This window comes from Thalia democratica, chromosome 4 (genome assembly GCF_965202585.1).
Source record: "Thalia democratica chromosome 4, ktThaDemo2.hap1.1, whole genome shotgun sequence".
NCBI classification, from domain to species: Eukaryota; Metazoa; Chordata; class Thaliacea; order Salpida; family Salpidae; genus Thalia; species Thalia democratica.
The window spans coordinates 30,171,731-30,197,939 of record NC_139168.1 but is presented as its reverse complement, the minus strand read 5'-3'; the positions used below and the strand labels follow the sequence as shown (position 1 = coordinate 30,197,939).

The 26,209-nt window shown below is 26.5% G+C and overlaps 2 protein-coding genes across 2 annotated transcripts; one reads left to right on the top strand and one right to left on the bottom strand.

Annotated features, from left to right (window-relative positions):
• Positions 1 to 2,488: 2,488 nt before the first annotated feature.
• Positions 2,489 to 5,929, top strand: LOC145834586 (retinol dehydrogenase 14-like). Its single transcript, XM_082942057.1, has 7 exons — positions 2,489 to 2,615; positions 2,751 to 2,887; positions 3,743 to 3,848; positions 3,985 to 4,147; positions 4,249 to 4,409; positions 5,190 to 5,277; positions 5,412 to 5,929. The coding sequence occupies exons 1-7, from the start codon at positions 2,489 to 2,491 to the stop codon at positions 5,584 to 5,586; spliced, it is 957 nt and encodes a 318-aa protein (XP_082798183.1). The 3' UTR covers positions 5,587 to 5,929.
• Positions 5,930 to 12,546: 6,617 nt separating this feature from the next.
• On the bottom strand, positions 12,547 to 18,907 carry LOC145835036 (chromobox protein homolog 1-like). The gene is made up of 4 exons (XM_082942567.1): positions 18,804 to 18,907; positions 16,209 to 16,468; positions 13,254 to 13,425; positions 12,547 to 12,799 (listed from the first exon to the last, which is right to left on the bottom strand). The coding sequence occupies exons 1-4, from the start codon at positions 18,893 to 18,895 to the stop codon at positions 12,697 to 12,699; spliced, it is 627 nt and encodes a 208-aa protein (XP_082798693.1). The 5' UTR covers positions 18,896 to 18,907; the 3' UTR covers positions 12,547 to 12,696.
• Positions 18,908 to 26,209: the final 7,302 nt, after the last annotated feature.

The following is a 26,209-nucleotide window of genomic DNA, read 5'->3' as shown; positions in this document are numbered from 1 at the left end:
GGTTTTTATTTCTTTTAATAACTTGGTTAAAAACATTACTGTTTTTTTTTCATTATAACTACTCATAGTTTAAATTTCGCTTACATAGACGCTAGTCAGCATTTATTTTAAAGCTTCTGTATAAAATAAGTTTTGAACAAGCTTTTAAAAAACTTAGTCATCAATTTTTCTTTAAAACAAGCAATAAAAAATTAACATAAACCTAACTAAACGGCTAACAATAACAGATTTTATATACTTAAATTCGTTTTTTTAAGGATATTTATTATGTAGGTAAAAAAAGTTATTTGTTTATTTCATAGACACTTTTTTTAATGTGAAAAAAAATCATGTACGCTATAAAATTAGTTATAAAAACCTTTTATACTTAAGAAAAATTAAAAACTAACTAAAACATATTAATAAGTTTGTGGTTCTATTGTGTATCTAGTATACATTTAAAAATTGCAAACTGTTCTCAGAGTACAAATTTGACTAAGCTATCACTTAAGCTTTCGATATCAACTTTATTCATCATTAAGATATCTATTGATGTATATATTTAAACTTTGCTTTTCATCACAAAACAATTAATGACTGAGCATCTCATACATTTAAAAAAATTTTACGCTTCAGCATATATGAAAAAAATCGAAAAAACGTAAATGAAAATAGTATTTAATACAAATTTTCACTATATTTGGAATCTGCAGCCCAAAAATTTTACAACTAGTTACCTATTTCAAAACGTAGCATAAAAAGTGGCAATATTAATCTTTTTATAACAAAAAATATAAAACATTATATATCGTACTATATATAATGCTTATTGAAAAAACTCATTAAAACGTTGTAGAGTAAAAAAGCTTGTATTACTATAAGAACGTTGCTAATCACTACAACAAAATATATTCAAATGCATATGCATTACAAAACAGACTAGTGTACTATAAACATGATAAAAAGTTATTTACTTGTACATAAGTTTTATTTATTATAACTATAAAACAAAAGAAAGACAACTTATAAAGTAAAGAAAATTTTTAAAATTGTATTAGTGGCTAACTAAACGACAAACACAAAACTTAGTTGAGAACTGTTTTAAATTTTACGATTTTCATATTTAAAATATTTATAGAATTTTGGTAGTTAGTTTTAATTTCACATCCATAAGCTTAATCTTTATACTTATATAAACGAGTGAAACATTGTATTGTAATAAAATTTTAAAAATTTATCATTGAATACTTATATAATGGAAAAAACTTAAAAAAATAAATTTTATAATCAATAAAAATAACCTTAATATGTTTTAATTTCGTTAGTGTTGTTTTTTAGTTTTTGAAAAACTTTATAACTTTGTCTAGTAGACCTGCATGTTTTTGTTAAAAACATAAACGACATTTTCTCATAAAATTATGCAAATTTTACATTTAAGTAAACTAACTTCATAATAAATGTTCAAAAATTGAACAGATTTTTTCTTTTTTTACTTGCTTGAAAAAAAATTGTTGTTTTAACAAATTTATAGTTCTAGTTAGTTATAACACAGCTGAATATATTTTATAATCATTTATTTGTTGCATAACGTTTTTCTTTAGTATGTTGTTAAAATATTTATTCAGATTAATGAAAAATATTCAGTTTAGTAATTTTTATTTTTCAAAAACATTGTCTGAATAAAATGTGTTTGTTAGTTGTTATTAATACTTTATAGATTATTAGTTTGTTTAGAACCTTGTTCATTAAAACTAAGTTTATACCCTTTTTTTTAAATTTCTAAAATTTGTTGAAGTTAAACTAAAATAGAGATGAATTCATATGCTTTTTAAATAATTTTTTCTCATAACTATAAAAAAAACTACTTTAATTTATTGATAAGAATATACAAATTACCAAGTTAGAAAAATTGCTGCAAGGCATCAGTGTCATTTTTACCCAACTTTGGAGTAAAAATAAATTTGTCTTAAACGTAGGACCTTAACTGAAGCTTCCTTAGTTATAAGGATTCTAAGTTCCATATATTTTTTTTACTTTTAGCTCATTTGTACTAGACGTATGACAGTTTCAGTATAGGAAACCAAGGCATTAAAAACTATAAATTAACAAAAAACTAAAATTATGACGTTTCTTGCAAGGTGGGAAATTCTTTTTTTTTTTGTATTGATAACTTTCAAGTGTTTTAAGTCTTAAGTTAGATTAAATAAATCGTCATAAAAAAAATTTAAAGCAATTTTTTTTTATCAAAAACTTAAATATTGTAACTGATTTTTTTAGTTTGTGATTATTATGTAGTTAGAATAAAATTTTAGGTTACATATAAAATACATACAATCATCTTGTGTGTTTTAGATGTAACTCTAAATTATATTGTTGTTAAAAACTTAAAATTCATTTTTACAAAAAAAAAATTATAGCTCAAATTTAGTTATTAAAAAATGTTATATTATTTTCAAAGCTGTTTTATTATTTGACATTTAGTTAGAATTTCCTTGTTTAAAACTTTCAGATGTTTTTTAAAACAGTAACATGTATTATAACAGCCGCCATTGCTTACTACTGGAAATATTACATAAACACTGGTCCAATTTACACAACTGAAAAAAAATTATCTGAAAAAACCGTTTTAATTACAGGTGATAGTTTAGTTACACTTTATATGTGTATATTAAAATACAAACGACGCTAGTTTTCTTAGAAATAAAATTTTAAAAACTTATGTAAGAAAATCAACAGTGTTTATTTTTTCAATTAGTTAATTAATACAACAGGGGGTAACAACGGTGTTGGCAAAGCAACTGCGATTGAGTTGGCAAAGAAAAATGCTTCAGTAATTATTGCTTCAAGGAACATTGAAAAATCATTTAAAGTTAAAAAGGAAATAATTGAACTGTCTGGAAACGAAAAAGTTAGCTTTCGCTTAAGTTGTTGTTAAAGCTAAGTAATTTTTACTCAGTTGAAGTTTTAAATAGATAACTCCTTTAAACCAAAAATCCACGTTTTACTGTGGTCAATGAAACATATATAAAATACTATGTGTTAAAACATTACAAAAGATTAGAGTATTTTCAAGTTTTTAAACTAAAACAACCAAAATAAAGTTTTTACATTTTTTAAGTGGGACCTTATCTAAAGTTTATTTACTATCTATTGAATGTATTTCAATTTCAAATTTTAAAACTGCTTGAAAAACAAAAACTTCTTAATAAAAAATAAGTGTTAATGGTTTTATAATCCATTATATGATTATTTTGGATAAGAGTGTTTACACTTTATACCAAGATAATTTGAAACACTTTAGTAAAGTTTTTATTTTTCGTAGATTTTTTTGTGTATCAATTTAGTTTGTAACACAATAGATAAGTAAACTTTTAAAATAAACGGAATATTAGTTTTAAGTAAACTCATTAGATTTTTAACCTACTTAGTATGTTGCATAAATTTTATATAAAATTATGTATGTAGTTATCATAAATTTATAAACATTTTTTTGTCGATTTGTCCATGCTAAATCATTGTTCTAATTTCAGGATTTTACAGCTGATAAAAAATTTGTGTGGAAACATTGTTGCAATAAACTCTTTGAATAATTTGTTGTTTAAAAGAAGTATGTAAATTAACTAAGCATAAGAAGTAAAACTGACTGGAATAAACATAAACACATAACTATTGTAAAACTAAGTTTGTTTGTTTTTTAAGTTAAAAGTATGAATGTTTTTGTTTAGTACCTTCTCATTTAAAAAATATCAGAAATTCTATTCAGATAAGAGTAATGAAACTTGACTTGGAAGATTTTAGCTCTATTAAATCGTTTGCTGCAGAAGTAATAAAATCTGAACCAAATATAGACTTTTTAGTGAATAACGCAGGTTTGTTACTGTAATTTGTTTTAGTTTGAAGAATTAATAGTTTTTAAAATTACCTTTGTTTTATCAAATTGTTAATTTTTTTAATATAATAATCTACTATTTGAAAGTACCTGTCGCAAAAAATAATTTAAAATAGGTTCATTTGGTTTGCGAGGATTCACAAAAGAGGGTTTTGGAAGAACTTTTGCTGTCAATTATCTTGGTCACTTTCTATTAACTAATTTGCTGCTTAACAAAATTAAAGACCAGTCGAAAAAACGTCCCGTCAGAATTATAAACGTTTCATCTCAGCTTTACTCGTTTGTTCAGTTAATAATAAACACTTAATTAAAAAATTATTATTGTAACGTGTTCTTTGATATTTCGACTAATATTTTCACTTTATTAACTAGTAAATCAGTTTAGGCGATTTGGACTTTGGCAGCTTGCATCAAGACCCGAGTAATTTGTGGGGACAGCTCAAGTATTATGCGATGACCAAACTCGCAAATATTCACTTCACGAGTCAACTTGACTATCGGCTGAAAAACTTCAACATCACTTCTTATTCTGTGCATCCGGGTGAGTTGTACTTTAAATGAAATACGCGCACTTTTGAGAAAGAAACAATATATATATCAAAATAATAATACAAACGAATTTTTACATGAGCATCACTTGTAAAGAAGTTCTATATTTAAGTAATTTAAAAATATTTTATGATCAATTGAGTAAACGCTGTTATGGATGTTAAACGCAAAATTTAAAAAGGAAACTCAGAGTTCAACAACCCAACAGAGTCTGAAGGATCAGACTGTAGCCGAGTTTACGTGAACTAAGAAAACTCGTCCCGTTACACTCAATTGATTTCATAAAAACTTAACAACGCACAGTATGTTTCGTCACACTCAATTAAGCAAAATCAATTTAATTTTTACCGTTTTGTTTCATGCTGCAGCACTTGAGAAAACGAAAAGTTCTGAAAGTAAAGTAGTATAGGATGTTTTAAAAGACAACATAGTTTTTGTTCAATGGTTGTATGAGTAACTTACTTATTATATGACAATTCAAATGACGACAATTTAAAATCAAACTTTTTTTTTTAGTTACCACGTCTCAAAAATTAGATTTAAACTAACCATAAAAATAAAATTGTACCTGAAGGTCTAGTAAATAAGATTATGGTGGTAACAAGTATTTAGAAAAAATATTAAATTTCAGAGATGTTTCAAAAAAAAACAAAGAAAGAATAACAAATTTGCTTTAAATTTCAAAGTTTAACTTTTCAGAAATTAAACTGTCGTGCAAGCATTTACTACGGAAGTTTTGTAAAATTTATTATTTTCATTCTTAAAATTACAGGTACAGTCCGAACTGACATTGGCAGTAATGTGGATAGGGAGAAATGGTACCATACAATTATAGCATTTGTTCTCCCTTTCTTCCAAAGGTTTCCTTTTTTTAATAACAATACTTTTAATTGTTAATATTAATCTCGGTGTTTTTAATTAATACTTTTAAGTTTTAACTTCATATGTTTAATTTTTTATAAATTTAAAAATAAGATATAAACAAACAATATAGAGAGGAAATTTACGGAGCGCAGACAACCCTGTACGTAATGATGGATGATACAGTTCTACGTCACAGTGGTAAATATTTCGTCGACTGCCAACTTGAAAAGCTGCAAGATCACGCGACCGACGAACGAGCTGGCAGGTTGCTATGGGAACGGAGCGAGAAAATGATCGCATGGTGACGTAATCAGAGAACGAAACGTGTATTTTCTTGCCAAATTTCAAAAAACTTCTTTTTGAAACGAAGCATATAAACTGAAACGTTAATCTCCATTGAGGTTTATTGAGATATTCTTGTACTGAGCATATTTTAGGAATTTACAGTTCAAGTGAATCCATACGTGAAGTAAACGTGAACTGTTATATGGTAATGCGTTTTTGTTCTCGTGTGACTTTATTTATTAATATATTTATAAACTTTTAATTACTTTCTTATTTTTATAAGAATGTATAATGTATATTAATAACTACTCTGTAGTTTCGTAATAAGCCTAAAAATTTTTACTTTTTGAAACTGGTTTACTATTTGTGTGTTGTAGAAGTTACAACTTGAAACAGTACTTAGAATGTCTTAAGTAATGTTATAAGTTAATAATCCAATGAACTACAGCTATGCAATTTGTTGTTTGCTACTTTTTAGTTTCAGTAGTTGAGAGTCATAATGTGTCAGTATAGTTATAAAAATAATTTGCAAAGAAAATTAGTTAGTAATACTATGCTTGGCTTTACTTTATGCTGTAAAAGTTTTGCCTGTATCAGGTTTTTTTACTCAACTTTTACAATATGCTGATTTACTTGTTACAATACAGTTTTGCTTAACGTATGAAAAGTTTATTTAAAGAAAAAGCTTTATGTATGAAATAGTTTTCTTGTTACTTCGAAAATAAAATAATCATAACTTTTTATAACTTGTTTTCATTTTGAATTATTAGTAATACATGCTTAATTTATGAAGCTTTAAAACTGATAATTTTTTATGAAAAAACTTAGAAAAACAAAAACTTTATTCATAAGTTTTTTCAAAAAAATGTCGATTTTAAAATCCTTTATGATTCTTTAATCTTATCATAAAATTCTTTACATTTGCTTTAACTTTAAAACCTTTCGTCAATAATAAAATCTATATGCTTTGAGATTTTTAGTGTTTTCAATGACAATATTTAAACGTATTGTAACATTATAAACTATTTTTATTGCTTACTACAAATATTTTTTGTTTTGTAGTTTTTATCGTTATAGATAGACTATTATCCTTATAGACAAGAACACTTTTAAACCATGGTAATTCAGATCTACTGAAATGTTTTTAAAGTAAATAATGTTCAGATCACAGTATAACTTAAGCTGTGAGGTTTCTAGGTATTGTAGAATTAAATATTAAGTTATATTATTGTTTATTGAACGGTAAAAAAGCGCTCAAAAAGTTTGGTCTGAGGACCTGGTGTACAAAGGAACCTTTCGATTATCAAGTCGTACACCACATGCTTATAAAATTTCTTACGAGCTATTACACATAATTTTATTGTCATCTAAATATTCAAATCTTTTGTAATAAAACAACCATTTAAACGAAATGAAAGAAATGAAAATTAACAAAATTTAACTGAATTTTGTGTTTAAAAAAAAAATTTGCATAAAATTTACAAACTTAAAAAACTTAAGGCAAGATATATATTTTTTAGTTTTCGTATGTTATAAGACAAGTTTTTAAGTATATTTTCAAACACAAAATTCAGTTAATTTTTGTTAATTTTCATTAGTTATTTTAATTTGTTAATTATAATTTTTTACTTAATTTATTTCATTTGTAACGTCTTATTTCATTTGTAACGTTACCGATTTCACTAACTTATCTTGTTCCTAGCTGTATCTCCTAAAGCAAATTATTTTATAAAATCATATTTTATTCAAATACACAAAATGGGTATCTTAAACAACCCTATGAATTACAGAATATTATTCTTATTAAGTAGTTTTTGCAGATATTTCAAGAATGTTAATTTTTCAAAAACTGTTGATCATCTTTATTTAAGTATTTTATATTATTGAAACGATCTGGTTATATTTCTAAACGTATATCCCCCTTTAAGTTATTAAGTCTCCCACTTTCATAGTTGTAATCTTTTTCATACAATAAATTGACTAGTTGGCTTTTGAGTAAAGTAAACACTTAAAAGTCGTTCACTATGTCTCAATTTTAAATTATTAATACTTTTATTCATTATCTGTATACAAAGTTAAAAGGTTTTAAAAGTATCATAAATGAAGAACACAAAAAGTGGTGGTAAATAAAAATAGTTCTCGACTTTTGCCGGTTTTATAGTACTGTATCAAGGTGGATTTAACTTCCTTTTAACTACTGTTGATATAAATGAAATATTTCTTTAAAAAGTATTTAAGTTTATAGAAACATAAATATTTTTGCAGATTATACAGAGATATTTGACTATTATAGAAAAATTTTACAACTGCCTTCAAATAAAGTGTACTGCTGGCAAAAAAGTAGATAGTTAGTCCATATACTAGTATAAGCGCCATGTTCTTAGTAGCCTTTAAAAAAACTAGTTTTGTTTATTCTAAAATAAAAAGAAATGAGTAACCTTAAACTAATAATTCAAAGTTGGCCAGTATTTAAAAAAAAATGTTTGTAAATTTAAACATCCTACTACTTACAATATTCTATTTGTTGCTTAACTAAATTTTAAACGATAGTAATTTTAGCGGTACCACAACATTAAAACATGGTATGTATTAGTCACAAATAAAAATACAAAACTCCATACCTGCAAATGATGATTGTTATTTAGAATCAGCTCTAACAAGAGCATTTGTAACCTCTGCAGTATTGCTAAAACGTCATAACTTCGAAAAACGTACAAACAACATCCTAATTTACTTAAGATGAGGTTGATAACTGTTTTAGTCTTTGTTCAGAATTACTAAAAAGTAGCTTTACAGGCAGAAGGTGTTAAAAGATTCTTTGTAGACCGTGTAACTTTGAACAGTTGTACTACTAGTTGATAAAAGATCTTTTCCAGTAGAACTTTAAATTTGAAATATTTAATTAAGCTTTACTGTGTACTGAAACAAAATTATTAGCATATTCTAAAAAATTTCTATTAAAAATCTAAACTTTGTATTCACTTTTTTTCAAGCTAAAGTAAAGTTGCCTGCACTTTTCCCAGAGTTTTGACATATTAAGTTGGACACTGTTACTCTTTTCGAAAAGGTCAATAATAAATTTATGAATAATATATTCTCGTGTTACAAAACTGAGAATTTTCGACAAAAACTTTTTAAAAATTGTTTAAAAAAATAAAGTTGGTCAGTAAAAGTTTTATTTAGCTTTTTATTTTTTCTTATTTGTTGCATCATTTGTGAGCAGTATCTCTCTTGTGAGGATTCAAAGAGTGAATGTGACGCTGCTTTTTTAATGTAGCTATTAACTAGGTTTGTTGCGAAAGTTTGAAATTTCATTTTGTAATTATCTAAGTTTTTTGTATTAAGTCACCTCTGTGGTTATTTTAAAGAGTATGTTATGCTTAGTTAAATTACTTGAAGTCATTTTTTTCAATAGCTTATTTAACAAAGTTGAGGTTACATACAATATTTTCTATTCATGGTTTTGCTTGTTCATTATACATTTGTTTTAATGTTAAGTTAGGAATTTTCAATTAAATTTTGTGAATTTTCGTTTTATGAAATGCAATTTCACTTTTTGCAAATATTTATCTGTGTGTCTTTCTGTTTAAGTGACTCAGGTTTCGATAACTTGATGCGGTGTTGAAAAATAATCATAATAAATAAATTACGGATGCAGACAGATAGTTGTGTTTAATAGGTACTTTAGGAATATAAACTTAAATTAAGTTGAATCATATTTATTATAAAAAACTATTTTACCTTTCTACTTAGGAAAGGTTTTAATTAACTATTTAAACATTTTTAGTGAAGCTACTGAAAATTTTACTGCAAAAAACTAATTAATAAATATAACTAAGTGTTTACCTTATTAGGTTCCTTAGCTATTCATTGTTAAAATAAAACTCTAAGCACCTATAAATAAAACAATTATACATATCCAAAATATATTGACGTAACTTTAAATTCTGTGCGAAAATCCGAATGCTTTTCGAACAAAAAAATCAATTAACGACTACGAAAAAAATTATTCAACATGTTCTCAACGGCTGTAGATTCTGTAAGTAGGACACAATCTAACACCGGCTTATTAGCATTGGCTATATGCGGTTTTCTTTTTATCAATCCCCAAGATACTTTACGATCGACGTTTTCGCCAAAAAGTTGTAAACATTTAGAAGCTTAGTGTCATTTTCATAAGTGCTGCCGTTTAAATTTATTACGATTGGCAAAATTAAACTAGTTCGAGCACAAAACGATAAAAACTTTGTCTCGAGTTAAGAGCTAGCTGTGGACTTGTTAACAGTTGATAAATTTTCTACCAATATTTGTTCGGAATAAATTACTAAAATATGGCTTTTATCCAGTTGTGATTTTTTGTGTTTCGGTTTATGCTCAAAGTTTTTCATTTTATCTGCATCTTTTCATTAATAATTGAAAGTACTTTTCAACTTTAAAAACTTGCAATTTTTTATTTAAATGTTATTTAGTTATGTATGAGATTTGCTTTATACTGTTTTTCAAGTAACTTTAGTTTTAATTAATATACCCAATGTTTGCGTTTGGCGGTTTACAAACCATGAAAAAAAAAATCATTTAAGTCTTTCAGGACACATAAGCAGTTATCACAAGTGGTGATTTTAGGGTGACTCGTAGCCCTAGATAAGAGTACAGGTTTCCTAAATTTTCTTCATAAGGTCCCTCTTTTGAAGATATCAAAAAAGCAACGACAACTCCAATTTTTCAAAAATCTACCATAAGATCTGTTTATTTGCGCTTCATCACCAACTCCAGAATATCTAGTGTAAGTTTCAAATGATGGCATTATGCCCCCCTAACTTTCTGAAATAGCCCATTTTGGAAAGCCCTGATCTAGTGGAAGCTTCAAATTTTTATGTTACATCTAGTTCAAATGCCAAAACTACCCTTGTATATGCCCAAAACCTTTATTTGCTTTCCATCTTTAAACTTAAGAATATTTAGTTTCAAAGTATGACCTTATATTTTATTGCAGTTTATGGACCCATAATTTCGAAATAGCCTCCTAAGAAGCCATATGATTCACTTCGGAAACCCCATCCTATACATTAGGGGTGGGCAACGTTTTTAAATCATCGGGCCGGATCCGGAATTATATAGTCTTTTGCGGGCCGGAGTATTTTGAATTAGTGATTTACCGGATCCAGTGTCCGGATCCAGTCGAATAATGACTTTTTAGATCTGAATCTGACTGGATACTAATTTTAAGTCCGGATCCGGTCAAATTCTAATTAAAATATAAGTTTCGGATCCGGCCGGAATCTAGTTATATTGATACAGTGGATCACTTTTTTGAATTCTTAAATTTCACAAAACTTTCGCAAGTCTGACAACTGAACATATATATTGAGACATGTCAGATGTTAAAACAATGTCTATAAATAAATTGACATTATAATTGTAAAAAGTACGTATGTAAAATATCAACTTGAAAAAAATTTGCTTGGGGTAATTTGACAAAACGATATTACAACTAAGTTAGAACAACACAAAACATTAGAACAAAATGGTATATTTATTAGTACACATCAATTTACAAAGTCATTTTTTAGCATGTACTTAAAGTCAAGTTCTTACAGTTTTGATTTGTAAAAACATGATGCAAAGTTTTATAAAAACTTTGAAATACTGATCCTTCGCGGGTCTGTCACTTCGCTTGCGGGCCGGTCATTTTCATTTGCGGGCCGGATCCGGCCCGCAGGCCGTACGTTGCCCACCCCTACTATACATGGTTGCCACTAAATCTTGAAGAATTTCTTTCAAGTTTTTGATAGTACACGTTTTTGGGTCTATTTTTAGTTTAAAGTTGATAACTGTGTTAAGTAGTATGTATAACAACATTTAAAAATAATTGTTAAGTTACTTTAAATAAAAACCTTTTTGATGATGACAAACAAAAATTTATCTATCTGATAGATTTTTCGTGACAAATATAAATTTTACTGCTTAACATGAAAAAACTGTTGAAAATTTTAGGTTAGTTTTTTTAAATTCTAGGTTTTCCAGATTTTTTTAATCTAAATTTTCAAATTTCAGATTTTTTGGCAAACCTGTATATATTCAAAAGAAGCCTTTTTTTCAGCCTCTTAACTTTAGAGCCAGCAGAGTTGGCAATTACAGCTAGACCGCTGTCTCTGTACAACCCACCTCAAAAGTTGTTTAGCATTATCTAAAAATTAGACAACGGAAGAACTAAAACTGTATTTCAAAGTTTATGTAAAATAGGGGTAGGCAACGTGCATCAGGCGAATGAAACAACGTCAATATTTAGCAAATTAAGTGGAACCCGGCCCGCAAAAGGTAAAAATGAGCCCCACGAGCATGCAAATCCGGCCTGCTAAGTTTTGAAACATGCACTAGATCAGCGATCGGAAAATGAAAGTCAAAACATGACGCGGTCCATGAAAGGTACAAGTTGCGACCCGTAAACGAAAACTTATGAAACCTACGTTCGGTATTGTCAGGTTTGTATTTAAGGGAAAAAAAGTCATAATTAAAATTTACGGGAACTAAGAAAATTTACGCTAGGTGTACTGAGGTTTGAAGTGCAAAATTAGAAACTTAAACTAGATATTAAAGAGTTTTGAAAAATTAAAACCAAATAACAAAAAACAAAGAAATATTAAACCAAATATTAAAAAAGCGACGAATTTAAAAGTAAACTTCATAAAAAAATTGAGTTTAATGCAAAAGTATCAACAACAATTTACAAAATATATTTTATCAATTACCTATTGTTATTATTTATACAAAACAAAAGTTAAAAAAATTCTTTCAAAATATACAACTATTTTCTTAGATTAAGATATCAAACTAGAATAAAAAAACTTGTATAAAAGTTTAAAAATAAATGTAAATTTTATAAATCAACAAATGCTTTTAAACATATTCAAAAATTTCAACAATTTTTAAACACAGCAAGTATAAAATTTACACTACCAAAATAGTTCTAATGTACACATAATAAAAATAACTTTGTTTTATATCATCATTCAATAAATAAACAAAAATATTCATAAATATTTCATCATCTTTGCTTTTTAAATGTTGTAGTCAAACGCCTGTATTAAAAAGCAACCGTACAAAATATGAAACGACAAAATGTTTTCCTTTCAATGCCAAGTTTGCCTTTCCTCGTAGAACTTTTCGACGATTTCCGGGTTTTTGCTGATCACTTCGTCGGCGTCCACGAAGTCGCCGAACTCGCAGTCTTCCCTGGTGAAATCGCAACATTTATATTGATTAGCATGTTCAAATAAAGCAATTAAAAAGTATCATTTTAGTTAATGGTTGTTTTTAAAATTTATTACTAGCTTTTAAAACTGTGTCAAGAACAGAGTTATCAAAACACCATAACAAGTTTAAGTTTAATGTTGCAAAGCTATACTGTGTTTATAAACATTTTCGTTAATACTAACAATTCTTTATAGTTTTGTTCAAGTTTTTGTAAAGTAAATAATAAAAAACATAATAGCACGTAATGAAAAAAGGTTTAAAAAAATAAAACTGTTGCTCATTGATCACAATAAACTGTACAGCATGCCTAATAAAATTTTATCAATTATATTACTCAGTTTTCTGTAGTTTTTTAAAACGACGTCATGAAAATACCATCTAAACATAAACATACGGCAACAACAAAAACTACGTCAAGTAAAATAACAAAAACCATTTGATGAGGTAGACGAGCTTCCCTTCCTTGTCCGTGGTGCCGACTATTTCCACCGGCTCCAGCCCGCGTTCGTACCCCTGAACTTTCTTCTGCTCCGTCGGCTTCAACTTCTCCTTCGACGTCGTTTTGGTTTTGCCGTTTGTCGGTGGCGGCGCCACAGCGTCGGGTTCTTAAAAAAAAAAAAAAAATTTTAAGCCTTCATTTTTACTTTTTTTTACATAAAATACGTTTACACTTTATAAAAAGTATATATCTCCTTCAGTAAGATCACATAAGCTAAATACGGTGTTAAATAATTTTATTCATTTAAACAATTACAGTCATTTTAGACTATACTGAAATTATGGATACATGTAGTAAAAATTGTGGTATTTGTAGTAAATGTTATTTTAATCGTAATGCTGTACTAGGTACAGGTAGTCAAAGTTTGCAAAAGTGATCTACCAAAGCCATAAAATAGTCTTCCAAATATAAATTGTTTAATAATGAAGTGTAATAAGGACCTGGCCGGAACTGGATTCAGTTAAATTCCGTTTTCGAAACTTTTGATGTTAAATAATACTTTAAATTTAATTAATTCTATTGTTTATTACCGACATTAGGGTTAAACTTAAATATATACAGGATTGCCAAATGTTTTTGAGAAATTTTCTCCAAGTTTTCAAAATTTCACCTTTGTAGTCAAATATAAGTACACCTTTTTGGGTCTATTTTTAGTTTAAAGTTAAGTTTAAGGTAACAAATTGTGTTAAAATAGTATAAAAACATTGAAAAGATACTGTAAAGCTTCTTTGAATGTGTTTTTTAATTTAAAAATATTGATGATGACAAACATTTTTTATCTGTATGATATATTTTTTGTGTGAAATATAAATTTTACTACTGAACATGTTAAAGTTGTTTAAGTTTCTAGGTTTTTTTAGTAATTTTTCTAGGTTTTTTAGCCTAAATTGTCAAAATCCAAGTTTTTCCAGGTTTTTTGGCAACCCTGTATACATATTTATATAACAGGCCATATTTACTAGAATAGGCTTTAATTGGCAAGTCCAACTAGAAATAAATAATTATTATATTAGTTATGTAATTTTGGAAAAGAGAACATTTTTTTAGATATCTAGAGGCAAATTTGTAATGAAGTTATAATTTTTTATTACTACTATTTACGGAAAATCAAGTTAATAATAAATTTAAAAAGCAGATTTGTTATAAATGCACAGTGTTAATTTTTACACAAGTTTTTTTAAGCTAAAATATATATTGCAAGCCAGAAGTTTATGATTGGCGGGATAGGTCTACCCCACTTTCCGTGAGTTATTCGTCTTTGATATATGAACAAATTCTAGGAAATAATTAAATAGATTTGATAGACAATTTCTGATTTATTAAGGCCATTGGGAGTTAAATCACTTTTTTAACAACTTGATCTAATTTTGTACTTTTAATTAAGGTACAAGTTGCTTTTTATAGACATATAATATTCAAACAAAGTTTGGATATATATTAGGGTGCATCCGTTGCCCCGACCTTGGAATTTCGTTTAGTAAAATTTTCTGACATTGGGAAATCACATTAATAGACAGCATAAAATAAATTAGCTTCCTAGCTTTAAGTCTGTTGGAACAAATTAATTTTGAAAAAAAATTATATTGGTATATTTAAAAGGATGAAAAAAGACTATTTCACTAAAAATTTATTTTCTCCTACGTTTTTTGAGATAATTATCTGAAACAGTTAGGAAATTTTCCTTACTATATTTAGAAAACTCTGTATAAACAAAGTTTTAAAAAAATAAAAATACAAAAATTATTAAAAAAAATAAAATATATAACTTAATTTTTTTCTTTATTTTTGCATATAATTTTTATTTTTTACGTTTTTTAAACTTTGTTTATACAGAGTTTTCTAAATATGGCAAGGAACATTTCCTAATCGTTTCAGGTAATTATCTCAAAAAATGTATGAGAGATAAATTTTTAGTGAAATAGTCTGTTTCCCTTTTTTAAATATACCAACATAAATCAAAACTTTAAAAAGTAATTTGCTTCAACAGGCTTAAAGCTAGGAAGCTTTTTTTTTGTCTACTTATGTGATTTTCCAACGTCAAAAAATTTTACTCAGCAAAATTCCAAAATTTTCTTTTTTGAGGGGCAACAGATGCATCCTAATACATATTATATATACGATCAAAGTAGGACAGTACAATAGGTTCTTTGTGAGAAAAGAAATGTTTTATGCTAAAAGAAAAATTACTAAAATATTTTACCTTCAACGTTTTTTTAGAAAAATACAGTAGATAAACAAAAAATATTAAACATGAGTAAGCCATGTAAATAAGAAAAGTAAGTTATCAAAAACTAGCCAATCAAAATGATTCTTTTAATGGAAATAAGGCAAACGTATGTTAGAAAAGCGCTAGTAAAAAAAGTGTCTAGTAACTTCTATTGCATTAAGTAAAAAATTTATTTTTTGTAACCTAAATTATACATCAATTACAATCTGTAGATAAGTAGAAGTATTAATTTGTTTATATTTTATGACTTACTTGCGTCTTTTCAGGTAACTTTTTCTTATAAAATTAATATATTATCTTATAGTTATCTTATTTTAAAACAAAACATATAATTTTAAAAGACATAAGGTGAGAGATAGGATGTTAAAAAGCAATCAAATATATAAAAAACAAAACATATTTTTTGTACACTAGATTCCTAAACAATGCACAATAAGCAAAGTTTATTTTTACACTACCAATTAAAACTCCTTTGAAAATATAATCTAAAATGACACTTTTTAAACTTTTAAGAAAAAGTGACAGATAACAGACATACAAGAAATTTAACTTTACACAGCATTGTGTTCACTACTACACTAACAATTTTTTTTTTCTAAACTACTTGCGGCACAACTTGTCGTTTGCAATAATTTATAAACTCAAAAAACATTAAAACTGACTGTTGTTGGATTCGGTCGCCTTCGTCTCCTCATCCTGGTGCTTCTTCGCCACCACCTCCTCCTCCTCTGTCTTCTCCTCCGTCACATCCTCTTCCTTCTCCCCTCCCTCGTTCAGCCTCTCCTCCTTCTCCTCTTCTCCCTGCCTCTTCTTGGCGAAGCTCTTCAGGCTCTTCTTCTGCTCCTTCAACTTCTTCTCGAACTCGTCTATCATGGCCTGGCACGCCACCACGTTCTCAACCGGCTCCCACGTGTTGTCCGAGCTGGAAGTGAAAAAAAAAGCTTATTTTGATTTTTGTAAATTTTAATAACGTACTAAAAAGCTTAAAGTTTTACAAAACTTAAAAGAAAAAAGTGTGTGTGAACAGTTGAAGCATTCTTGGTTAGTTTGCTTTCTGTGTTTGACATTGTCTCAAATTCTTAAGTTTTGATTTGTGATAAAATTTTACATTAAGTTATTGATGAAATCTTACTCTTGATATCTATATAGCAGCGTTTCCAAAAGTCTTTTACACAGTCGCCCTTTTTCATAAAATCAAAAATGCTCTTACCCCTTCATTAAAACCCCAGAATATTTAGTTAATTTTTTTTTGTTTAATATTTCAAATTTCCAAAGAAGCCACTCTTTGATCCAAAAAAAATGTCGTGAGCCACCTAAAAATGCTCTCCTAAATAGTCACCTAAAAACGTTATTTTGAGCTTTGAACACAGAAAACATTGTTTTGTACAGAAAATTCTCAAGTTTTGTGATATAGTTTTACATTAAATTATTGATGAATATTACATTTATAAATATCTTTATAGCATGGTTTCAAAACTCTTTTACATAGTTTTCTTCTTTCCAGAGAGTTAAAAATATTATTGCTTTCTTCATTACAAACCCAAGAACATCTAATGTGAGTTAGTTGTTGCGCCTTACTAGTTATTGCTTCATTATTGCCAAATATTTTCAAAATAGCCCTCCTTACTGCCCCCTAAATTACTAGAATAATCAAATTAACTTTAAAAATTAAGCTTTATAAAACAAACTAAAAGTGTAGAAACAAAACTTTACTTAACAAAAAATTATTAAAGCCTATTAATTAGTTCTGAGTAGTTAATAAAAACCATTTGTATAAAAAAAATCTTTAAAATTTTTAACTTTATTTCAATTATTTTTTTAACTTATTAAAAATAGCTCGCTAAAACTTAAGAAAAATACCAACTTTTAACTAAAGAAAGTTAATTTTTTTAAACAAAAATTTTATAGCAATGTTATATATCTGACTTATAACAGGTTTGCCATTCTTTTTAAGTAAAAAAGTGAGCTTGAGTAACCAAAAACTGACTAGAGTTTACATCAAATTAGCTTAAGATATCTTAGGTTTATGGAATCATCATATATATAATTCAAAATAAAAACAATTAACTGTTAACCAAGGTTAAATACTATGAAAAAATATGTAAAAATGGACTTAATGTGTATATGACAAAAATACTTTTTAAGAAGAAAAATTAGCCTGATATTTCAAAAAAGAATCTACACTTACCTAAGTTTTTCAAAAAAGTTCAAACAGCAAGCTCAAGTGTTTCACACAATTGAAAATATTTCAAACTAGCCTGGGTTGGTCTGAGTTATACTAAGTCAGCTTTTTTAAATATTTAACTAGCTTGAGTAATAAATGGATTAGGTAGAAACAAAATATAAGTTGTCTAAGTGACATTTTTGCTCATTTGTTTACACTTTTAAACTAGTTGCCACAAAAAAAACTTGCTAGAATTAAACTTTTGCATTTTTTTCTCAGAAATCATCAAGTTTGCACATTCCAAAGCTTTTTAAAAGTAGATAAAGTTTTAAGACCTGAGGCTAAACTACAGAAACTTGATAATATTTGAGAATTTTATTGTACTAATTTAAACAAATAAGTAAAAATTAAAAGTAAATTTGAAGTTTGGGTTTTTAAAACATATTTTAAGGGTGAGTAACTTAGAAACAAGTTTAAACGGTATAAACAGTACATTGTCTTGAGGGTTTGAAAAAGTAGTCTTGAGGAATAAAGTAAGGGGCTAATTGTTGCAGTTATTTTTTTTAATTTCGAGAATAACAAGGCATAAGAGTAAGGTTATAAGATAGATATAAGAATTACCTGTGTAAAAGTTACATTTACAAATCTGACGCTTTCAAAATATTATTTCTTAAGTTATAAAACATGTTCTTTCTTTAGGTGAAATTTGCAAACAAACTTTGTTTCCAATTATAAATTGTCAATATCAAAATTTAGTTCTGCATTGATTACTATGGTATGTGTTCTTAGGACATTTTTTTCTTAATAATACATTAATATATAAAAACATCTAGAATCGTTAAAAGAATTAATGTTTACAAAGTCTTTCTAAAAACAAAAAAATAATTATCATAATATCAGTCAGTGGCTAAAAAATATTTAGGACTTTTTTGGCAATTACTAAAACGGTTTTTATACTTGAAATAGATTAAAATCATTGGATTATAAATATCTTGTTTTTTTACTATATAACTAATTACTTATATAGAAAGTGTTAAATTACTGTGTATCATTTTGTTAAGTGTTTATAATGATTTATAAAACTAAAACTTACTGATCCCAATTTTCCCATTTAACTTCGTAATGTATTTTTCCCTTTATGTGTTTTTTAGCAACAATTTTCTCTACAACAAACTCTTCACCCATTCTGAAGCAATTACAAAAGATCTAATAATATTTGTTTTAAAAGATGAAATATAAATACATTTTGTTCATTACTAAATATTGAAGTTGTTCAACAGATTATAAAAAAGAATAAAATGTTTACTCTAGGTGTTCTTAGTACTGTCAGTTGTTGATTAAATCTATTAAAAAAATAAAACAAATAGGTGGAAGATATTGTGAATCAAAATACTAAAAAGAATTGTAATAAAATAAATAGTCAGAAATCATTAGTTTTGTAAGTGAAATTAATTAAAATTTTTGAACTGGTTTATATTTAATATCTAAAAAAGTTCTATGTAAGAAGAAGCTTATATAAACTGAAAATACTGAGTAAAATAATGTTTTAAAATAAATTGATAAGCTAAAAATATATTGCAAAATTGTATAGTACAAACTGTAAAAATATACTTCAAAGCATAAAAAATAGAACATAAAAAAACAAGAATTTTTAAAAAGGTTAATAATTAGAATATTTAAAACCTTGAGTTTAAAATCTTGTATTTGGCATATTAATTAAAGTTTAAGATTAAAAGTTTTCTCAAAAGTCGATATAATTGACCTAATGATAGTTACTATAAAACATTAAGGCATAAAAAGGCTTTTAAATTACTAAATTTTATAAAAATAAACTTTAGAGATTTTCTAAAATTTCAAAACTTATTAATAATTATTTTTAGCTATTTTTTATTTCACTATCACTGCTACCCCTAACTTTTAACTTTGGCCGGTAATTTATATTTCTTTTTTTGTTCTTTTATAAACTCCTCATTCTTTTATTTTTAATTTTAACTTTTTACTCTTGTGCAAAAGCAACCCATTGTGCATAAGTGTCTTAGTGCAAAAATGCCTCTTTTGGTAAAAGGGTCCCTTTGTGCATATTCGACCCTTTGTGTAAAAATTTCTTTGTGCATATTTGACCTGTTCCCAAACAGTATGTATATAAATGAAAAACTGAACAAAACTGATCAAATATAAATAAGGTTGCAACTCTTTATGTCAAAAAAATGCCTTGAGATACCAAAAACCGCAAGTAATAGGAGTTTTTTTTTATTGTTTAAAAAAATTTGTTTCTGGCACAAACTACTTATACCTCATGTTTAATAGTAAGGTTGTATGCATTAGTTAGATGTTCACTAAACATATTGGAAATACTGTTTTCAGGTTTGCCACTAGTTTGTGACAAATGTTCTCAAGGTATTCAAAATAGCCTCCAGGTTTATAAAAGTACACCTTTTTGGGTCTATTTTGAGTTTATAATTAAGTTTAAGGTAAAAAACTGTTAAATAGTATATGACTATTGAAAAGATACTGTAAAGCTACTTTAAACGTGTTTTTTAACTTAAAAAAGTTTGATGATGACAAAAGTTTTTATTCATTTGATAGATTCTTTGTTTCAAATCAAAATTTTACTACTTGGCATTTAAAAATTGCTTGAAATCCAGGTTTTTCAGTGATTTTTGTTCAAAACTCCAAATTTTCCAGGTTTTTTAGCCTAAATAGTTAAACTCCAGGCTTTTTCAAGATTCCAGGTTTCGTGGCAAACTGTTTTGTTTGAAGATTCAACATAAAAAGTTTAAATAATTGAGACTTAAAAACAAAACTTGTAGATAATTTTATGTAACCATGTTAGTTAACTTTATATACATTAGAAACCAGTTTGAATTATTTTTGATACTTTAAAAGCATAGGGGGTTAATCACTTTTTTCACAACTTGATCTTATTTTATTGAGTTTAAATTTAACTAAGCTACAAGATGCTTTTTACTGATTTTGAAACTCAAAATAGTATTTGACATATAGCAGGTTTAAGTTGGAGGCAACAATAGGTTCCTTATGGGAGGCACAAACTAAAACGACAGACTATTTCACTAAAATTCGATCTTCTCCTATGTTTTTTGAGATAAATACCTCAAAGTTTTAAGAAATGTTTCTTGCAATATTACGAAAATTTTGTTGGAACAGAACTCAAAAAAGTTGAAAAATAAAATCAAAATACCTTAAATAGAAAAAAAAAAAAAAATTTTTGTCATAAAATCTTATTTTTTTAATTTTTTCTAATTTGAGGTAGTTATCTCAAAAAACGTAGGAGGAGATAGATTTTTAGTGATTTCTAATTATTGGTTGTTTTAATTTTGATTGACTGACAAATCAAGTATTTGTAAGTTATAACAAACGACTTTGTTTATGAACTTAAGAAATATATGACAATATAATTTCAATAAACTTAAAAATAATTTAAAATTATATAGTTTATTTAAAACTTTACAATGTATTGTTAAACTTTTATATATATTTAATTGCTTATGTTTTGAATAATTCAAACCATGATAAGTACTAATTCTAGATTTAATACAAAAATTACAATTCTTTATCTAAGAGTAGATGATCTAGCTGCAAAGCTAAAACAAATTTAATTAAGTATTTCAAAATCAACAAAAATCAAGTTCTATAACAAAATTTAATACAAACAATAAAAAAAATTGAAACTGATTCAACTAAACCTCCCTCAAGATCTAGAAAATAAAACTGTTCTGAGACTCTTAAAAAATTTTGAAACTATCCTGAGTCAGCCTAAAATTTAATAATATAATATCTTGAGTTATCCTGATATTTTCAAATATTTCAAAATACCTTGAGTTATCCCGAGTACAGTGTTTCCCAGCTCTTTTTTAAAACTTGATTGAAAAAGCATCACCTCTAATATAAGTTTATGATAAGGCATCGCCTCTAATATAATTCTATTTGAATAAGATTTATTAAGCACTGACGAAATCTTTGACCAAAACTTAGTTTGAAAAATAAATTCTTGAAAAAATTAATTCATTAATATCTCCTCCAGTAGTTGAGATCTCTTTATTTGTTTTCTTGTAACCAATACATATAATAATAAGTTTATATACTTTATAACCTCATATATAATATATGAAGTTATAAATATATAATTATTTGAAAACTGGTTCATAGTGGCAGCACAAACAAGTAAGAAAACTATTAAACTCAAAAATTTAAGATAAATATAAGTTTCTTTTAAAACTGGTTTAATAAAGCAGCACCTTTATTATAAGATCTTTTAACTTATTAAAACTAAACAGTGTTTGTTAAAAATTCAAATCTTTGTTGAACAACTACTTTAGTAACTATTTCAATAAAAAGTTTTGCATTCACTGCAAGGTTGCCACTTTTTTAAGGCAAATAAGTAGGTATAAATGACCAAAAACTGAGTCAGTTTTATTTGATGAGAAAGTTGAAAAAGATAATCAAATACTTTGAAAAATTCTATTTATAAAGCATAAATGCCTAAAAAGAAGAACATAAGGAATAAGGACTCAATAAAAAATAAATAAATAAACAATTTAATTCAAAAAACTAGCCTGATCTTTAGGAAAAATAACAATTAGTCTGGGTTTTGCTAAGAAAACAAACAATACTGAGATTTTCAAAAAAGCTTAAATTAGGCTTAGTTGGCCTGCACTAGCTTGAGATTTTCAAAAACTTTAAGTTAGCCTGAGCTATACTGTGTAACCTGAGTGTGTGGCAACCCTCTTAACTGTTTATTATTTGAGTCAAATCATTCTACTAAAACGTTATTTAAACAACTTTAAAAGTTTTACTCTACGTATTTTCATAAAATGTGAAGACATACACAAATAGAATGTTGATGCAGTTTTTGCTACAGTTTTTTCTTTACAGATATATTCAAATGTTACAAAAAAGATTGGTTTTTCCGCCCTTAGCAACAATAAATGTTTTCTATGCAATAGCAAGTGTATAACATCATGTGTATCAAGTAAGCCTATTAGTATGTATATATAGCTCTTGCTTAATCTTTATGATTATCTGCAATCATTTTTTGTATGGAACCTGGCAAATGTTTACCTAACAATGTGTCAATGAAAGTTTTTTAATTTAAAAAATTGACGTAATTTTTTGGCAACATGTTGGTGATTTTTATAAGGCAAGTAGTACTACACCTGATTTAACTCATTTGATTTAACTCCAAAACACTTTATTGCTGTTGAGCAGGGTTTTCTTTGGGGGCCATGAGCAGAAAAGGGGTCAAATGGGGGACCATGAGCAGTAAATGGGCCACAGGGGGCCATGAGGTCATAATTTAAAATTACACTAGATATTCTGGAGTTGATGGTGAAGAGCAAACAATAAAAGGTTTTAAGTGTTTTTTTTTTCAGAAATATTATTGGAGGTGACCATAGGTTTTTAATTTCTTTATATATGAGTTAAATTTAGTGTTAATGTTTTAAACTTTTTATGCTTTGTTTGTCTTAAAAATGAGTAGCAAGGATATCCAAGAAGCTATCAGGCAGCACAAAATTAAACAATAGGTCATGGATCCAACTTTTCCCCAGTTATTTTCAATGTAACACGTTAATTTGATCAGATAATTAAAGAAAAAAAGGGCCCTTTCTAAAAAAAAGTTTGGGAAACCCTACTGTAGAGGGAAGAGTAAGACTGATGTTTTTTTTTCCTTCCTGTGAAAACTATATAACACAACTCACAAACTTAAAACTTTGTTAGACATGTTGATATTATTTTATTTTATTATAGTACTAAATCATTTACAAATTTAAAAAAAAAAAAATTCAGTTTAGACTTTAAAAAGACAATAGCTTGTAATCATTAAGGCATAGGGGAGTTCTAACATTTTTTTCACAGAAAATAAAATGGGCTCTTTTTAAAAAGTTTAGAGTGTACACACTAACTATAAGGTACTTTAAATGGATCATAAATAACTCTTTTTTTTTTGAGATATAACAAGTTTTGTAAAAAAAATTCTTATACAACCGTATGAAGTCAATAATTTTCAAGACTAATTTTCTCCTAGATTTTTTTAATTTTAGTAAGAAAGAAAGAAAAAAAATATGAACGCTCACAACTAAGGTCAATGGATTGATATGGAGAAAGACCTTTCAGTCATCAAGATGCACACCATTTACTTGTAACTAATACTTTGAGCTAACTTTAAAACAACAATAAGAGATAAAAACAAAAACTTAAAAAGTAATTATATATATATTAAAAATTTTCCTTTTTTTTTAATTTTTTAAGTTTAAAAATGGTTAAAATTATTTCCTTTACTTTTTAAGCTATTGACCAAAATTTTTAAGAAATATTTCTTGAACTTTAAAAAAAAACTTCTATATGACAATTTAAAAATAGATAAATAAAACTTATGACAAAAAAAAGAAAAGTATATTTGTACTCAAATTTTTTGAAATTCATAAAACAGGATTGGTTAGTATTGAGTAAAAATTAAACTGAGAAAAATCGCTATGAAACCACAGCAGGAGATAGATTAAATGAATTAAGTCTATTTGGAATTGTCTATTTTTTGTTATAATTTTTTCCTTAAACTCTCCAACTTTGTCCCCTAATATCTCAAAAACTAATTCTCACTGTAAGAAACAGTAAAAATCAATTTTTATCTAAATTGAAGATCTTTAAAACCAAAATGTCAAAATAGTGCCTTAGCCCCTTATGCCCTTAAAAGCAAACATTGAACTTTTTTTAAAGCTTTGTTTTTAAGTATATAAAAAGACATAAAATATAAGCAAATATCTTGTGTAGTAAACAATAGTACTAGCTAAAATGGCAAATTACATGAGTTTATTTAGTTTGTGCTTGGCGGGTAACACTAAGTGATGGTATTAAGTTGAATGCTAGTTTTATCAGCATTTATGTACTGCCTAAAATTATAAAAAAAATTTTTTACTTTTTATTTTTTGTTCAAAAAACATCAGTCTCAACTCAACTCTACCCCTAGCAACTATAAATTTTGCTAGGGAAATCGAAAAGTAGTTTGGTTTTTCTTATCTTACTGCTCTATAAACAGTTAACTATTAGAAAATAATGAAAAATAAACATGGTATGGTACCAAAAGTTAAAAGTGTAATAGTAAAATAAACACGATAAAATAAAACTTTTTTTTTTTATTCATAATGTTTTATTTTTTTTTAATTAGCTTCTATATATCTTTTTATTCATACATATGTATGCTTTGTCTATTTTTTATTAAAAAAATCAGTTTTACTTAAAATTTCATTCTTTTTTGTTTTTCTTTTTCGTTTGAACATGTTATTTAATGCATTCTAAAAAGGTCTATTTATGGCATAGTTGCCACTTTCCATGTGCATATTTTCAAGAATCGCATAAATATAGCGGTTGTATTGTAGATGCTTTAGTTTCTTAAAATTAGACAAAGTGATAAGCTTAAAAAGATTAGGTCAATAAATTGAAATTTTAAAGCAGCTAATAAAAAAAACTTTATCAAAATCGGCTCTGCTTAAGTAAAATTTAAGGGAAAATTAAGACCGAATTACAAAAAAAGTTAAAGCTTGATTTAAGACTTATAAATGCTGGATGCGCGACTATTCAAGTTCTAATTAACCAATAACTAATAATTCTTACTGTTTATGAATAATCTCTTCTATCAAACATTTCTCTCATTTTTTATTTTAACCTTATAAATTAACACAGGTAAGTCTTACTAATATTCTACACAAAACTAATTTTAACTGACAAATATAAAACAATAGTAAAATTAGATTGTTTTCGTAAACATTCTTCAATTTAAATTACAAAGACTAGAACTTATTTTTAACTGAAGTTGTTTATTTTGTGTCTGAAATCGTCTTTAAATCTAAAAGAAAAAACACTTACAATTATTTACATACACTTGAAGAATATCTAAACACAGTTATACTTTTGTTAATTTTTCATGTTTAGCTAATTATAATTCGAATTGCCATGAAAAACTATATAATAAATATACTTTTTACTCTTTTGTCGCTTGTTTATTATTCATTTCAACTATAGATTTTTAATTTAGACAAGTTATTATTAGTAAAAAACAATCTATTTAATTTAGAGTCTAAAACAAATTAAAGAAATTTACTATAAAATCGATATCGAATTTAACTAATTCTAACAAACTTTCTTGTTGTATACTTTCAGATGAATGTTTTTTTTTATAAAATTCTTTTAACTGCATTTAAACTTTATAAATTACTTTTTTTAGCTCGAATATCTTAAAGAAGAAAATGTTTGTTATTATGTCCTGGACAAAAAGTTAAAAGGTATTCGAGTGATGTACAACTTGACAATCGAAAGCTTTTTAGTACATTAGGTCCTAGGACTTAATATTTTGAGCGGTTTTTTTCTCGTTTAATATAATAATTCAGTGATTGTATCATTACAATTAATTTTGAATTCTCGAAGCATGAGCCAAGGTTATTAAAAAACAAGTATCGAACAACTTTATATTTACATATTATTAAGACA

What these genes read in the sequence shown, in the direction of transcription:
- LOC145835036 (XM_082942567.1), bottom strand. Translation starts at nt 18,895, where the DNA reads ATGGGTGAAGAGTTTGTTGTAGAGAAAATTGTTGCTAAAAAACACATA. An exon ending in GGCGACCGAATCCAACAACA is followed by an intron (nt 13,426 to 16,208) that starts GTCAGTTTTAAT and finishes TTTTTTTTTAAG; the next exon opens with AACCCGACGCTGTGGCGCCG. An exon ending in CTCGTCTACCTCATCAAATG is followed by an intron (nt 12,800 to 13,253) that starts GTTTTTGTTATT and finishes CGATTTCACCAG; the next exon opens with GGAAGACTGCGAGTTCGGCG.
- LOC145834586 (XM_082942057.1), top strand. Translation starts at nt 2,489, where the DNA reads ATGTTTTTTAAAACAGTAACATGTATTATAACAGCCGCCATTGCTTAC. An exon ending in AAAAACCGTTTTAATTACAG is followed by an intron (nt 2,616 to 2,750) that starts GTGATAGTTTAG and finishes TTAATACAACAG; the next exon opens with GGGGTAACAACGGTGTTGGC. An exon ending in GTTTCATCTCAGCTTTACTC is followed by an intron (nt 4,148 to 4,248) that starts GTTTGTTCAGTT and finishes CTAGTAAATCAG; the next exon opens with TTTAGGCGATTTGGACTTTG.